This window comes from Papaver somniferum, chromosome 3 (assembly GCF_003573695.1).
Source record: "Papaver somniferum cultivar HN1 chromosome 3, ASM357369v1, whole genome shotgun sequence".
NCBI lineage: Eukaryota > Viridiplantae > Streptophyta > Magnoliopsida > Ranunculales > Papaveraceae > Papaver > Papaver somniferum.
The window spans coordinates 17,270,516-17,284,985 of record NC_039360.1 but is presented as its reverse complement, the minus strand read 5'-3'; the positions used below and the strand labels follow the sequence as shown (position 1 = coordinate 17,284,985).

General features: G+C 39.8%; 1 protein-coding gene across 1 annotated transcript; it reads right to left on the bottom strand.

Moving 5' to 3' along the window:
* Positions 1 to 3,317: 3,317 nt before the first annotated feature.
* On the bottom strand, positions 3,318 to 6,674 carry LOC113355409. The gene is made up of 5 exons (XM_026598262.1): positions 6,380 to 6,674; positions 6,209 to 6,301; positions 5,167 to 6,129; positions 4,692 to 5,013; positions 3,318 to 3,864 (listed from the first exon to the last, which is right to left on the bottom strand). The coding sequence occupies exons 1-5, from the start codon at positions 6,650 to 6,652 to the stop codon at positions 3,551 to 3,553; spliced, it is 1,965 nt and encodes a 654-aa protein (XP_026454047.1). The 5' UTR covers positions 6,653 to 6,674; the 3' UTR covers positions 3,318 to 3,550.
* Between the last annotated feature and the right edge of the window lie 7,796 nt (positions 6,675 to 14,470).

Genomic DNA, 14,470 nt, shown 5'->3' with positions numbered 1-14,470 from the left:
AAAAAAAAAAAAAAAAAAAACAACAACAACTCAGGTTTAAGTTTAAGAAAGTGAAAAATTAAAAATAATGATATCACGCGATAGATCTTTTGATTTTCTAGAGGATTTGAGTAAAATTAAAAAATTGTTATAGTAGAGTGGTTCATGGTATGGATGACCACTCCTTATGGCTACGTGCATGGCACATTTATTTGTGTTGGACACATGTAGAACTAGTCCTTTGTTACTAGACACATGTAACTCTTTCTCTTCCCCTTCCCAACAAGTGTACTATAAATGGTTTGTCAAGTGAGCAAAATGATTGTGCGTCACAGAGTTGCAGACCAAGTCAGTGTGCATCCAGAATGGCGCGACACTGTGTAGACTGTCAAGTACTAGGAATGGAAAAACCACGCAGGCCCAGTGAAGCGCATAGGTGGCGCTACACTGTAAAGACATTTGGCTAAGTAATGAAGCTTATTGGCCGACACAACAAGGCTTCATTGAGGGAAATGCAAGATATGGCCAAAGTGGCAGATGCAATATGCGATGTTGGCATTAAGGCATATCCATGGAATTGAGTTGGCCCAAACTCAAGGATGATGCAAGAGTGAAGAATATTCCACGAGTTGGTCTATGACATTAGTTCAAGGCTGGACAAAGCTTGAACAATGCAAACAAGCTAGTAATGCAAGAGTGGCATTACTATTGTCAAGCAGATTGGCTAAGTGAAGCATATGGCGCCAGATAACCAGATTGAGCTAAGGAGTTGGCCTCGATGGTTGAATCACAAGTGCATTATCTTAGAGTGATAAGCATGCAGGGCTAAGAAGGCTGAGCATTGGAGCGAGGCAGAATTCAGTAAAGCGCAACATTTGTGAAAAACAGCTCAAGAGACGGTTATAAGTTGGTTACGAGCTTCACAAGCATGCCAATAGTGTGAGACAAAGTTGAATGGTTATAAAGTGAGTTTATAACCATATGAGAGTGTCCAAAACCATTTGGGACAGGCGTGGCATGAGGTGGCACAAATCAGAAGAAGCTAGTTAGTTATGCACACTTTATGCGGTTATGGAAACTACTTGGACACTTGGATGTCCAAGGATTGTGCAAACGGTTTCACGGAAGTTTTGCCTGATCTTTAGCTTGTATAAATATCTTAGAGATTAATAATGTTAGGGTTGTTCGTTTGATAGAAGAACCACTAATGTATAGAGAGTTTTAGGCATTCACCAAGAGGGTGAATAACATGTTTTGGTCCATGGGATGGACGAGTTTTGTAATCTTCCTTTAGTGCAATAAAATGGGTTCTTTGCAGTATACTTTGTGTTAATTGTGTTGTTGATTTTGTGTGGGAACTGTCTAAGTGCATCGCAGAACCTCTTATGTTTATGGGGGCATGAAGAGTTAGAGAGAAAGAAGAAAAGACTTTCGTTGTGCAATGCCTTATGAGTGAAGGCAGATGCGTACTTTGGTGCAAATATGCAAGGCTGAATTATTTTAGGTGAAGTTGATTCACTGAACTACAATCAATGTCGGTCATGTCCCATGAAAATTTTAGGCAATTAAATGCGCCTGTGACAGCAGGTATTAGAGCTGTGTAGGGGACACAGTTGCTGATTTTTCTCTCTTTTACTCAAGTTAATGTCATTTGTTTGTCAAATTCAGTGAAGAATTGTTTGGGTTTCACTAGTATGGAGATTAGAAGAAGTTGGTATTGTGTGGAAAGATCAACTGGAATGAACTTTGAAGCTTGATGTAGCAGCAAGCCAAGAAAGTTTATGACAAAGGTGTCAAAATTCCTGCCCAAAGTGTTGGACGAACATGAGAGAATCATTGGAAACCGGGTTTTCAAGTGATTGCATGATAAAACTAAGGATTATGTTGAATTCTATGGTGCAAATCAGGTGTTGAAGTCCATGTTTCTCACAAGTATGCGGAGATAATTGAAAAAGCGGGGGTCTAACAACACCACCCAATATTTCGCTTAGCAATCTGTATGTACTAACTCCGAAATACTTTGCTAGAGATTCAACTAGACAGTCAGATTGAATCTAGATAAAAGTATCTCAAGGAGTTAATATCTCTCTCTTGTTTTTGATATTACTCAATCTAATAGAAATCAGCGAGTCCTAATCAAACACAAGGAATACTTGGACGGTACCAAAGACCAATGTCCAAGGATCAATCAATATCAATCAACAACCAGAGGTTGGATTTCCAATTGATGATCACGAACGCACAACCTGTATTATTTCAATTATATAACAAATATAATGCGGAAAAGAAATAACACATACACCAGAAGTTTTGTTAACGAGGAAACCGCAAATGCAGAAAAACCCCGGGACCTAGTCCAGATTGAATACACACTGTATTAAGCCGCTACAGACACTAGCTTACTCCAATCTAACTTCGGACTGGACTATAGTTGAACCCCAATCAGTCTCCCACCGATCCAAGGTACATTTGTACTCCTACGCCTCTGATCCCGACAGGATACTGCACACTTGATTCCCTTAGCTGATCTCACCCACAATCAAGAGTTGCTGCAACCCAAAATCTCAGACTTGATAATAAACAAATCTGTCTCACACAGAAAAGTCTATCAAAGGATAAATTTGTCTCCCACAGAAAAACCCTAGGTTTTGTTCCGTCTTAAGATATGAAATCAAGGTGAACAGGAACCAATTAAAAATCCGGTCCTATATTATCGAAGAACATCCTAGATTAATCAATCACCTCTCTACAATCCTTCCTGACTACACAGGCGGTTTGTTGAGGAATCAAGGATACACTTTTCTATCCTAGTCCGAGACTTAGCTATGTAGGCTAGAAATCAAGACTCATAGTTTTGATCACTAACATTGACAAACATGCTTGAGATAGCCACGCATGCGAGGTCGACCGAGCTATGCTCTAAGAATCTCCCCCTTTGTCAATTTTCGTGATAAAACTATTAATACATATGGAATACAAAAAAGATGAACTTTAGTGGCTCCTATTCCAATTTTAGTTTCATCAAACTTAGACACCCCTTATCATTCTTTATGGGATGGATGAAAAACCCATAGGCCCCAATTTAGATAAGAATATTCATGATTTCGGATTTCGTGTGTTTATACTTTTTTATTTTTTATTTTAGCGTGCAGTTGCAATTTAGTAGCAAATATTCGCTTTATTTTCCTTTTTATTTTTCCTTTCCTTCGGGGATCCTGGCTTTGTCCCTTCCATGTTTCTTTTGTCATTTCCTTTTAAAACAGAAAAGGAAAAAAATCTTAAATCTACTAAAAATGTTACTTTAGGCAGTGAGTCCTGCCTGGCTCAAACAATCAGTGTATCTCATACTTTTGCATCTCATTCTTTCATTAATAACAACCAAAATGCAGGACAAGGCAGACAATTTTAGGTAGTTCTACGCGAAAGTATTTAATAAAGCAACATTGTTCATCCAAAATAGGCTACACATTGATTACAAGATGAACTGCATACGTAAACAATAAACACCGAGAGTAAACAAAAGATAAAAACTAAGACTCTGATATGAACCACCTCAGAAGAAGGAACTTGATCATGGGGTGCAATGAATCTTGACACCAAGGTGCTTCCCTGCAGCATCAAGAATATGGTTGATCTGCTTCTGGGCAGCCTCAGCATAGTAAGCCTTCAAGAAAGCATCTCTTTCTTTAACATGACGAGCAGCATCAACGGCATCCTTCTGGGCTTGCTCCTTAACCCTTGTCAATTCCTCTTCAACTTGCTTAACGCGAACACCATTGGCAGACGCAAGACCCTCAGCAAGAGTAGTTAAGTTCTGTTGTTTCAACAGATCACCCTCTAGGTTATCAACTTTGTTAGTTAAGGTATTGAGCTTTGCTTGGAGATCTGCAAGGAACAACAAGGAGAGAAATCAGACTAAAAGTAAACCAAAACATGATCCCACTTAAAACTACTATTACAGCTACCTTCGGCATGACTAAATGACTAAATGACTGAAGTTGTTCAGCCTGTTCGCAGGTTGCTCAATGCAACTGAAGTCCTCTCAAAGTGGGTATTGTTCATCCCGTCTCCATCTAGTTCTACCTTTTGCATTGAATTTTTATGACACAGAACGGGAATTATTCATCTGCTTAGCAAACTTCATTGTGTGCGCCTTTTGCCTGGCTTGCTTCTCACGCAAGGCAGTCGGAGCAAACTCAGAATTCTCAAGAGAAGTTTTAAGCTTGCAGGAAAATACAACAGCCTTGCTACAATATGCAGTTACTTTCTCTAGAGAATCATTAGCTCGGGTTAGGTCAGCATGCAGCCCATTATAAGTGGAAGCTGGAGGACGCACCACATCCATATCAGAAATGTGTTCTTCCAGCTGGGATACCGTTAAGTTCAACTGGCAATTGTGGTTTGCATCCAATCAATTTTGATTGAACACTGAGAAACATAATGGCAAAACGAGGTACCCAAGTTGGTATACTCTTCAGGCAAGTCGGAGATCATTCTTTCCAACTTCTCAATGTACATAATTTCATCTCCGACCTGCATTTTTAACCTCTTAACTTCGGTTTCCAAAGCCCACTCACAACCTTTGAGTCAGAAATTTTGACCACGTAGCCTCTCCAACTCATCCAACTGACCACCAGGAGGACTATCTCATGAAATCAATACGCGAACTCAAAAGAAAATAGAAACACGGAGAGTAAAGAGTGAACTCATACCCAAGGACTTAGAAGTTGCAGCAGCTAAGGCATTATCAGCCACATCACGAGCCTGCACAGCAGCTACACGAGCTAGTTCTGCCTCCGCAGCAGCTTTTTTACTGTCCTCAAGCTCTTTCTGAAGAGTTCCCATCTGGCTAGCCAGATCTTTGTGCCCACCTTGATTCTGCAGAACCTCATCCAATTGCTTCTGAAGATCTACGCACTGACCACTCACCAGTTCAAGGTTGGACTGCGACTGCTCAAAAAGAGCAGAGAACTTGGCAGTTTTTGCTTTATAAAGCAGGTACAGTTGGAAGCAATAGTCCTTCCCACGAGCAAACTGAAAAATATGGGAAGAAATTAGCTAACGGAGAGGACACCCAGCACATCCATAAAGAATAAACTAGCCCAGCAAGTGAGAATAACTGTCCATAAAGGCCTCCATCTTCAGAAGTACCTAATATGAAGCTTCCACAAAGACTCGTTTACTTACAGTGTACGAGTTAAACTGGCCCAGCAAGTGAGAATAACTGTCCATAAAGGCCTCCATCTCTTTCACTCCTGTCGCAGAGATAAGACCAAATTGTTGCGCCTCTTCACACAGGCTGGGTATCAACCCAGAAGGTGCAGTATCAGGTCTTTTACGAATCAGAGATTCCTCTCTAGAAGGAATATAAGAAGGACGAGACTGCTCGAGCACGTGCCTCAGAATTTCATCATCGGGCGCACTAACATCAAAATCCAGGGAGGACGCAAGGCCTTTGCCTACGTCCCGCACGACAGCCACTCTCTCAGAATACACAGGTACGGTGGTCGTAGAGTTCCCAGTCACAGGTAAACGCGTACTACCTATAGTATGGATGCCGTTGGCATTCACTACTTCCTGAGCAAACCCGGATGATGGCAGAGTAGTAACTCTAACATCCATGATAACCCGGTCACCATTCTCAGGAGAAGCACCAGCAGAGTTAATTGGTTCACACGATTCCCAATAAATAGATGGCAACTGAGGAGGAGAAAGAGACAAGTACATCGTAGATGTGTCCGCCGAAGTAGTCTGCGGGAAGGCAAACTGAGACTCTTTGACGGAAGGAAGAAACTTCTCAAAGGATAGTTCACTGATGTCGACCACCTTAATAACCTGAGCCACAGAATCACTGCCGACATCAGAAGCTGGAACCAACTTCAGGGAACCAGGATCAACAAAATCATCGACAATCTCATCAGAGTCAGAATACGTCCTATCCTTTGAAGCACTAGCATCGCCATGAGAACTGGCATTATCAGCAACATTCTCGCCATAATCATCAATCCTCATAGTTTCATCTTCCTCAGCAACCTCTAAGTAATTCTCCAAGGGAGGACTATCGACAGCATCATCAACATTGTCATGTTCAACAGAAGAAACATTAGTAGACTTGGCTGTACACCATGTGCGCCTTATTTTCTTCTCGGACTAGGAGGAGGAAAAGATATCACTTGTAAGGCAAAGATCAAGGAAGCAAGAAGCAGATATAGCAAAGGACAATCTTTACCTTTTCAAGAGAAACAGGGTTGCGCGGCCTCTTCTTCACTGGAGAGGCACCCACAGTACGAGTCGAGAAACCAGAAGATCGCGTAGGTGCGTCCTGGGAGTCAAAAGAGACGTAAGGACGAGAATTTAAGAAACACGCAACTATACCAGCCAGAATAACAGAAGCGCTCACCTCGCCACAGCCTTTGATGTTGAAAACCCAAGGTTCATAATCGGGATACCTGCTTGGAGATGTCATACGAGGAAGGTTGCCGACCCATCCCCACGCCCACGGACCCTTGACCCAGAGAAGAGTACGGTACCACTTGTCATCATGGTCCTGACGCAGCTTCTGATATCCGCGGATAGACTGGGAGGTACCAGGTATCGATTTGAGCTTGGTCTTATCAATCTCGGCAAGTAGACGCACTTCATCTGCGCCCACCTGAGCAGCAGCACCAGTCATGCGTCTTGAACCAACGCTCCAAGGCATGGACTAGATGATGCAAAGAAATGAATTTAACATGTGTAGCGTAAATCCTAAAACTTTTAAAGATTCAGCTAAAGGCCCATTTGGGAAATTCATTTTTGTTGATCCATGCTTAGCATGAGAAAACAAGAGCCCATCCAGTGACATAAAGTAACTCGGTTGTACGAGGCATTACAAGTTCACTTACTATTTAAGTACCCATAGATTATGGTTTGCTTACTTCAATGACAAATGCATCAAGATCGGCTCTTTCCCTAGGGGCCTTGCAGCAATACTTCCCGAAGCAGTCTCTTGTTGCGTAGTACAACGTTAGTGGTACCAGAGATCGAAGTAGGAACCTAAAACAGAAAAGTCGAAATTAAGATTGATAATGATGCAATACTAAAGAGACGGAACGAGAAGGATAAAATGAGTGAAAATGACTTGTAAAAACATTTGATCCCACAGCCACAGCCAAAGCACAGAAGCGGTTTATCATACTATCCTAAAGGGTGGTCATGTCAATCTATGATCAGGGTATATCTATTTTTTCACGGTCACCAAAATCACTAGCACATGTTGCATTCAATATGATACACATTGCTCAGGCATCTAAAATACATGTTTCTGAAAGTAAGTAACGATGCTCATAGAGTGATAGCAATGTAGTTGTTACCAAAATAAGTATGCATGCATGTATTCTTTAACTAACGACGGGTTTCAGGTAAAATTAAATATACCCATTTTAATTAACAGTAATACAAAGCGAGTGACTTGATAAACTCTGAAGTTTTTAAGTGTAAGATTGTCTTTTTGTTTGAACATTCTGTCGAACATCATGTAAACAACAACATTTTATCTCCAATGTTTTGACAATGGTGTTTTACAATTGGCCAACTTTAGGAGGCCTTCTATATGGTGACATAGAATGCATTTGTCCATCAGACTTCTTGTACAAAAAAAACTGAAATTGAGGTTCATCTTGAGATTCTTGACGGACTTCTTTCAACTAAAATCAAATAAACATATTATCAGTTCAAAGTTCATCTTCATCCACTAAATGGATCAGATGATTCGGACTGTAAACCACCTGCAATAGCAGAGAAACGGGTAAAGAAGATGAACTATTCGAATAACTGGGGGTCCGACCAAACATATATAAAAACCCAGAAAAAAAATGTGAACAGAAAATTGGAATTTCACAAAATTAATATGATTAACCATTCAACAGATTCACAAACAAAATTTCATCAACGAATTTCAATTTCTGTTACAGAAAATGAAATGACGAAGAATCAATGGAGAAGTAGATGATTATATTAGATACAAAAACAAAAGAATATAAGATAGTTACTTCCACCCAGCCTTGCACTCGCTCACCAATTCTTAACTCGTTCTATTTGTTTCACCGAGCTGTTATGACTAAGTGGGGATAACAAACTCACACAACACATAAATTCAAACCGCCCATTCTCAAATTAAATGACTGAAGGAAACAAAAATAAAAATGGATCCTGTTATACTGACTAGCACGTAAGAAAAGATAGAAAACCAAAAATCAACAACCCAAAACTTACTTGAATCAACTATTCATGAAACTCTTTATCTTCAATTTAACCACTCTCTCTCTCTTAGTACTTATTTTCTTGCACACATTTTCTTCTTTTTACCGCCTTGCATAAAATCCATCTTCTGAGTTTTGATTCTTCCCGAATCTGATTCTGTTCTTTAAGTGATAGTTTGGAAAAAAAAAAAGTGAGACGAAGAGGAAGAGAAAGGCGGAGGACGCAGTTCAGGTTAGGTTTACCTTTGTTCTTTTTAGTTTTTATTATTTATTCATTTATACAAAATTAACCTGAATTACCGTACTAACCTTTTAGTTGTAGTAAGTTTACACACACATGATTTGTGAATGATCTTCTGATATCTCGTTTTTTTTACTTCGATATATATAGAGAACCTGTGAACACGTAAATCACGATGGCATCCACATGTTTATAAACAATATCCGCATTTGTAACTAAAGCGTTATAAGAAATAAATAGATATGAAATGACATAAAACACAATGACTCATCGACTCAGAGTCTTCGGACTCGTCATTGTCTAGTCGGGAGGGATTCATTCATCCATTCTTTATAATTACGATGATTGTATCATGAAGCTTAATGACAATAACAAAAAGTAAAGTGCTGAAATGTAAATAAGACAGTGATTTACGTGGTTCAACACTAAGGCCTACATCCACGGGGTTGGTGTTTCACTATGTGTTGAGGAATTACAAAGATAGTCGAATGACTTTAGGTGAATAACGATGCTTAAAGGGGAAATATGATTCATACTTACTCTTCCTATTTCTCTTCTTTAGTTGCTAAAAACTGTTCGACCCCTTCTCTCTTAGTGGAGAGGGGTATTTATAGAGATAGCAAGTGGGGTCCACTGCTAAAGTCGACTGTCACCTTATCTTCTTTTTCTGTGTGCTGATCCCGCTGGTGTCTTCGTCTTCTGCCGATGCCCCAAGCGGTTATACTTGGTGACGACGAGGCGACTCTTTCTCCTCCACAGGCTGGTTGACACGTACCCTATGTCTAGAGTGTTTAATGCGGGTGGTTGGGCTGTCTGCACGCGCCAGACAGCTGTCTGCGGCTCCCATCACATCCGTGTCAGTTAGACTATTCCTCGTCGTTGATCTTAGATCCTTCTCGAGATGGAATAAAGTGAGTCCTTGGGTGTTCTTCAGTGCTTCGCGGTGACTCGTGCTTTCAGTGCTCCATGATTCCTAACCATCGGATCAGTTCGATGATGAACATATGCTGACGACAGATGCTACTTGGGTGTTGATACGTGGCATCGTGTCTTGATGTTTCAAGTTGTGTGCTCTCCACGTGTAATTCCCCGGACACGTGGCGAGTGATAAATTATGTGTATACAGAACCCAAGTGTTTCTCTATTTGCTATGAACTTGTCAAATTTTGTTTCTTTGTTTCCACCACGGAAATAATTATTTTCTTCCTCGACACGATCTACAATAAAACTTGATGCAATAATTATGAGTTAACTCCTAATGCACTAATATATGGATGTTATTAATTAGTTCACTGATCTTATTAGAAATTAAAATATGAAATATATTTATATCTAATGAGTAAAGATACACAACACCAATCGTATGATTCATTCCTTCAAAGACATCCCTACTGATCACAATCATATTTCCATCGATATTCCAAAAAAAAAACACTCAGGTTTAGGTTTAAGAAAGTGAAAAAGTAAAAATAATGCTTTGATATCACGTGATAGATCTTTTGATTTGCTAGAGGATTTGAGTAAAATTAAAAAGTTGTTGTAGTAGAGTGGTTCATGGTATGGATGACCACTCCTTATGGCTAAGTGCATGGCACATTTCTTTGTGTTGGACACATGTAGAACTAGTCATTTGTTACTAGACACATGTAACTCTTTCTCTTCCCCTTCACAACAAGTGTACTATGAACGGTTCGGCAAGTGAGCAAAATGATTGTGCGTCACAGAGTTGCAGACCAAGTCAGTGTGCAGCCAGAATGACGCGACACTGCGTAGACTGTCAAGTACTAGGAATGGCAAAACCCCGCAGGCCCAGTGAAGCGCAAAGGTGGCGCTACACTGTAAAGATATTTGGATAAGTAATAAAGCTTATTGGCAAACACAACAAGGCTTCATTGAAGGAAATGCAAGATATGGATAAAGTGGCAGATGCAATATGCGATGTTGGCATTAAGGCATATCCATGGAATTGAGTTGGCCCAAACTCAAGGATGATGCAAGAGTGAAGAATAGGCCACGAGTTGGTCTATGTCATTAGTTCAAGGCTGGCCAAAGCTTGAACAATGCAAACAAGCTAGTAATGCAAGAGTGGCATTACTATTGTCAAGCAGATTGGCTAAGTGAATCATATGGCACCAGATAACCAGATTGAGATAAGGAGTTGGCCTCGATGGTTGAATCACAAGTGCATTAGCTTAGAGTGATAAGCATGCAGGGCCAAGATGGCTGAGCATTGGAGCGAGGCAGAATTCAGTAAAGCACAACAGTTGTGCAAAATAGCTCAAGAGACAGTTATAAGTTGGTTACGAGCTTCACAAGCGTGCCAATAGTGTGAGACAAAGTTGAATGGTTATAAAATGAGTTTATAACCATATGAGAGTGTCCAAAACCGTTTGGGACAGGGGTGTCATGAGGTGGCACAAATCAGAAGAGGCTAGTTAGTTATGTACACTTTATGCGGTTATGGAAACTACTTGGACACTTGGATGTCCAAGGATTGTGCAAGCGGTTGCGCAGAAGTTTGGCCTGATATTTAGCTTGTATAAATAGCTTAGAGATTAATAATGTTAGGGTTGTTCGTTTGATAGAAAAACCACTAATGTATAAAGAGTTTTAGGCATTCACCAAGAGGGTGAATAACCTGTTTTGGTCCATGGTATGGACGAGTTTTGTAATCTTCCTTTAGTGCAATAAAATGGATTCGTTGCAGTGTACTTTGTGTTTATTGTGTTGTTGATTTTGTGTGAGAACTGTCTAAGTGCATCGCAGAACCTCTTATGCTTATGGGGGCATGAATAGTTAGAGAGAAAGAAGAAAAGAATTTCGTTGTGCGATGCCTTATGAGTGAAGGCAGATGCGTACTTTGGTGCAAGTATGCAAGGCTGAATGATTTTAGGTGAAGTTGATTCACTGAACCACAATCAGTGTCGGTCATGTCCCATGAAAATTTTAGGCGATTAAATGTGCATGTGACAGCAGGTATCAGAGCTGTGTTAGGGGACACAATTGCTGATTTTTCTCTCTTTTACTCAAGTTAATGTCATTTGTTTGTCAAATTCAGTGAAGAATTGTTTGGGTTTCACTAGTATGGAGATTAGAAGAAGTTGGTATTGTGTGGAAAGATCAACTGGAATGAACTTTGAAGCTTGATGTAGCAGCAGGCTAAGAAAGTTTATGACAAAGGTGTCAAAATTCTTGCCCAAAGTGTTGGACGAACATGAGAGAATCATTGGAAACCGGGTTTTCAAGTGATTGCATGATAAAACTAAGGAGTATGCTGACTTCTATGGTGCAAATCAGGTGTTGAAGTCCATGTTTTTCACAAGTATGCGGAGATAATTGATAAAGCGGGGGTCTAACAACACCACCCAATATTTCGCTTAGCAATCTGTATGTACTAACTCCGAAATACTTTGCTAGAGAATCAACTAGACAGTCAGATTCAATCTAGATAAAAGTATCTCAAGGAGTTAATATCTCTCTCTTGTTTTTGATATTACTCAAGCTAATAGAAATCAACGAGTCCTAATCAAACACAAGGAATACTTGGACGGTACCAAAGACTAATGTTCAAGTATCAATCAATATCAATCAACAACCAGAGGTTGGATTTCCAATTGATGATCACGAACGCACAACCTGTATTATTTTAATTATATAAAAAATATAATGCGGAAAAGAAATAATACAGACACCAGAAGTTTTGTTAACGAGGAAACCGCAAATGCAGAAAAACCCCGGGACCTAGTGTAGATTGAATACACACTGTATTAAGCCGCTACAGACACTAGCCTACTCCAAGCTAACTTCGGACTGGACTATAGTTGAACCCCAATCAGTCTCCTACCGTTCCAAGGTACAGTTGTACTCCTACGCCTCTGATCCCGGCAGGATACTGCGCACTTGATTCCCTTAGCTGATCTCACCCATAACCAAGAGTTGCTGCAACCCAAAATCGCAGACTTGATAATAAACAAATCTGTCTCACACAGAAAAGTCTATCAAAGAATAAATTTGTCTCCCACAGAACCCTAGCTTTTGTTCCGTCTTAAGATATGAAATCAAGGTGAACAGTAACCAATTGATAATCCGGTCCTATATTCCCGTTGAACAGCCTAGATTAATCAATCACCTCTTTACAATCCTTCCTGACTACACATGAGGTTTGTCGAGGAATCATAAACAGTGAGACGAAGATGTTTGTGATTTCTTTATCTTTCCTATCGGAAAACTCTCACGATCTCAAGCCAATCAATAGATTGTACTCGTACGATAGAAGATGCAAGATCAGATCACACAACTACGATAAAAGTAGTATCGGTCTGGCTTCACAATCCCAATGAAGTCTTTAAGTCGTTAACCTGGTTTTAGAGAAGAAAACCAAAGGTTAAAGGAAAATCGACTCTAGCGAGCACACTAGTATCACACAAACGTGTGGGGATTAGTTTTGCAAAATGTTAGATGTGTCCTTTATGTAGCCTTCAAATCAGGGTTTTGCCTTAGTTACAAAGCAATCCATATTCACCGTTAGATGAAAACCTAATTTAGATTCAAGCTAATATTTCTCAACCGTTAGATCGAAAACTTAGCTTGTCACACACACTTGGGTAGACGTTTACTGGGTTTGCGAAAACCATGCCCAAACGTGTACGTGTATGTTAGTTCAACATAGTAACCCAAAAGGTTAACCATATGAGCGTTTCATATTAACCTTGTTCTTCTTCACCATAACTAGTTCAATTGACTCGAATGAACTAGTTAGAGAGTTGTTCAACTGCTATGAGATCTTATGTAACTACACAAGACACAATTGAAACAAAGATGATTCGATGAATCGGCTCATGAACTTTATAGCCACGGTTTGCATAAAGCATTCCTTAGTAATTTAAGTTTCATGTTCAGAGCACATCTTTAGATCATAACCACTTAAGCTCACAAACAAGTTCGCGGACTTAAGACAACCGACAGAGTTTTCCAAACTCATCAGAAAATCTCGGCAAAGAGACTTTCGCCAGTTCGCGGACTGAGTTCGCGAACTAACACGCAACGATTTTTTGGAAAATCCCAGCAGAAATTCTCGGTAAGAGAACTTCCGTCAGTTCGTGGGCAGAGTTCGCGGACTGGGTTTGCGTACTGGGTTCGCGGACTTGGCAAAGCCAATTCCTCCGGTTTCTCTCAATCAACAAAGTTCTAAAACTTCGGATTAAGGAATACATGGTTATGTAATATAAACTCTCATTCCAATCATTGAGAAATTCTCAGAGGACGTTATATAGCTGTTATTCACTGACCGTTTCACGTCAGAGCAATTCTCAAAGTAATTGAAACTTTTCATGACTTTCTTTACTAGGTGAAGATAAACTTGATCAAAGCGAAACGCTTTACCAACACATGATTTCGAGATATAGATATGCGAGATATACTCGGATCCAAATATCAAATGTGTATGATCCAGTCTATATAGCATACGACTTTTGTCTCATAAGAAGTAGGAGATAGAAGAGATAGACTTTTGAGTGATATATAAGTTTGAGTCTCCACATACCTTTTTGTTGATGAAGTTCCACGGTTCCTTGAGTATATCTTCGTCGTTGTATGATGAATCACCATGAAGTCCTTGAGCTCAACTACACTTTTCTATCCTAATCCGAGACTTAGCTATGTAGGCTAGAAATCAAGACTCATAGTTTTCATCACTAATATTGACAAACATGATTGAGATAGCAACACATGCGAGGTCGACCGAGCTATGCTCTAAGAATCTCCCCCTTTGTCAATTTTAGTGACAAAACTATTAATACATATGGAATACAAAAAAGATGAACTTTAGTGGCTCCTATTCCATAGTCTAATCTTCAACGTTCCCTGAAATATTCGTCCTTCCATGTACTCCAATGATCCCAAAGGTTGTAAGTTTAGCATCACTGTTGTTGAAGATCTGTAGATATAACAATGAGAGAAATCGATATTCTCGATCATCATTATACAGTGACATAGTATTATTATGTAACAT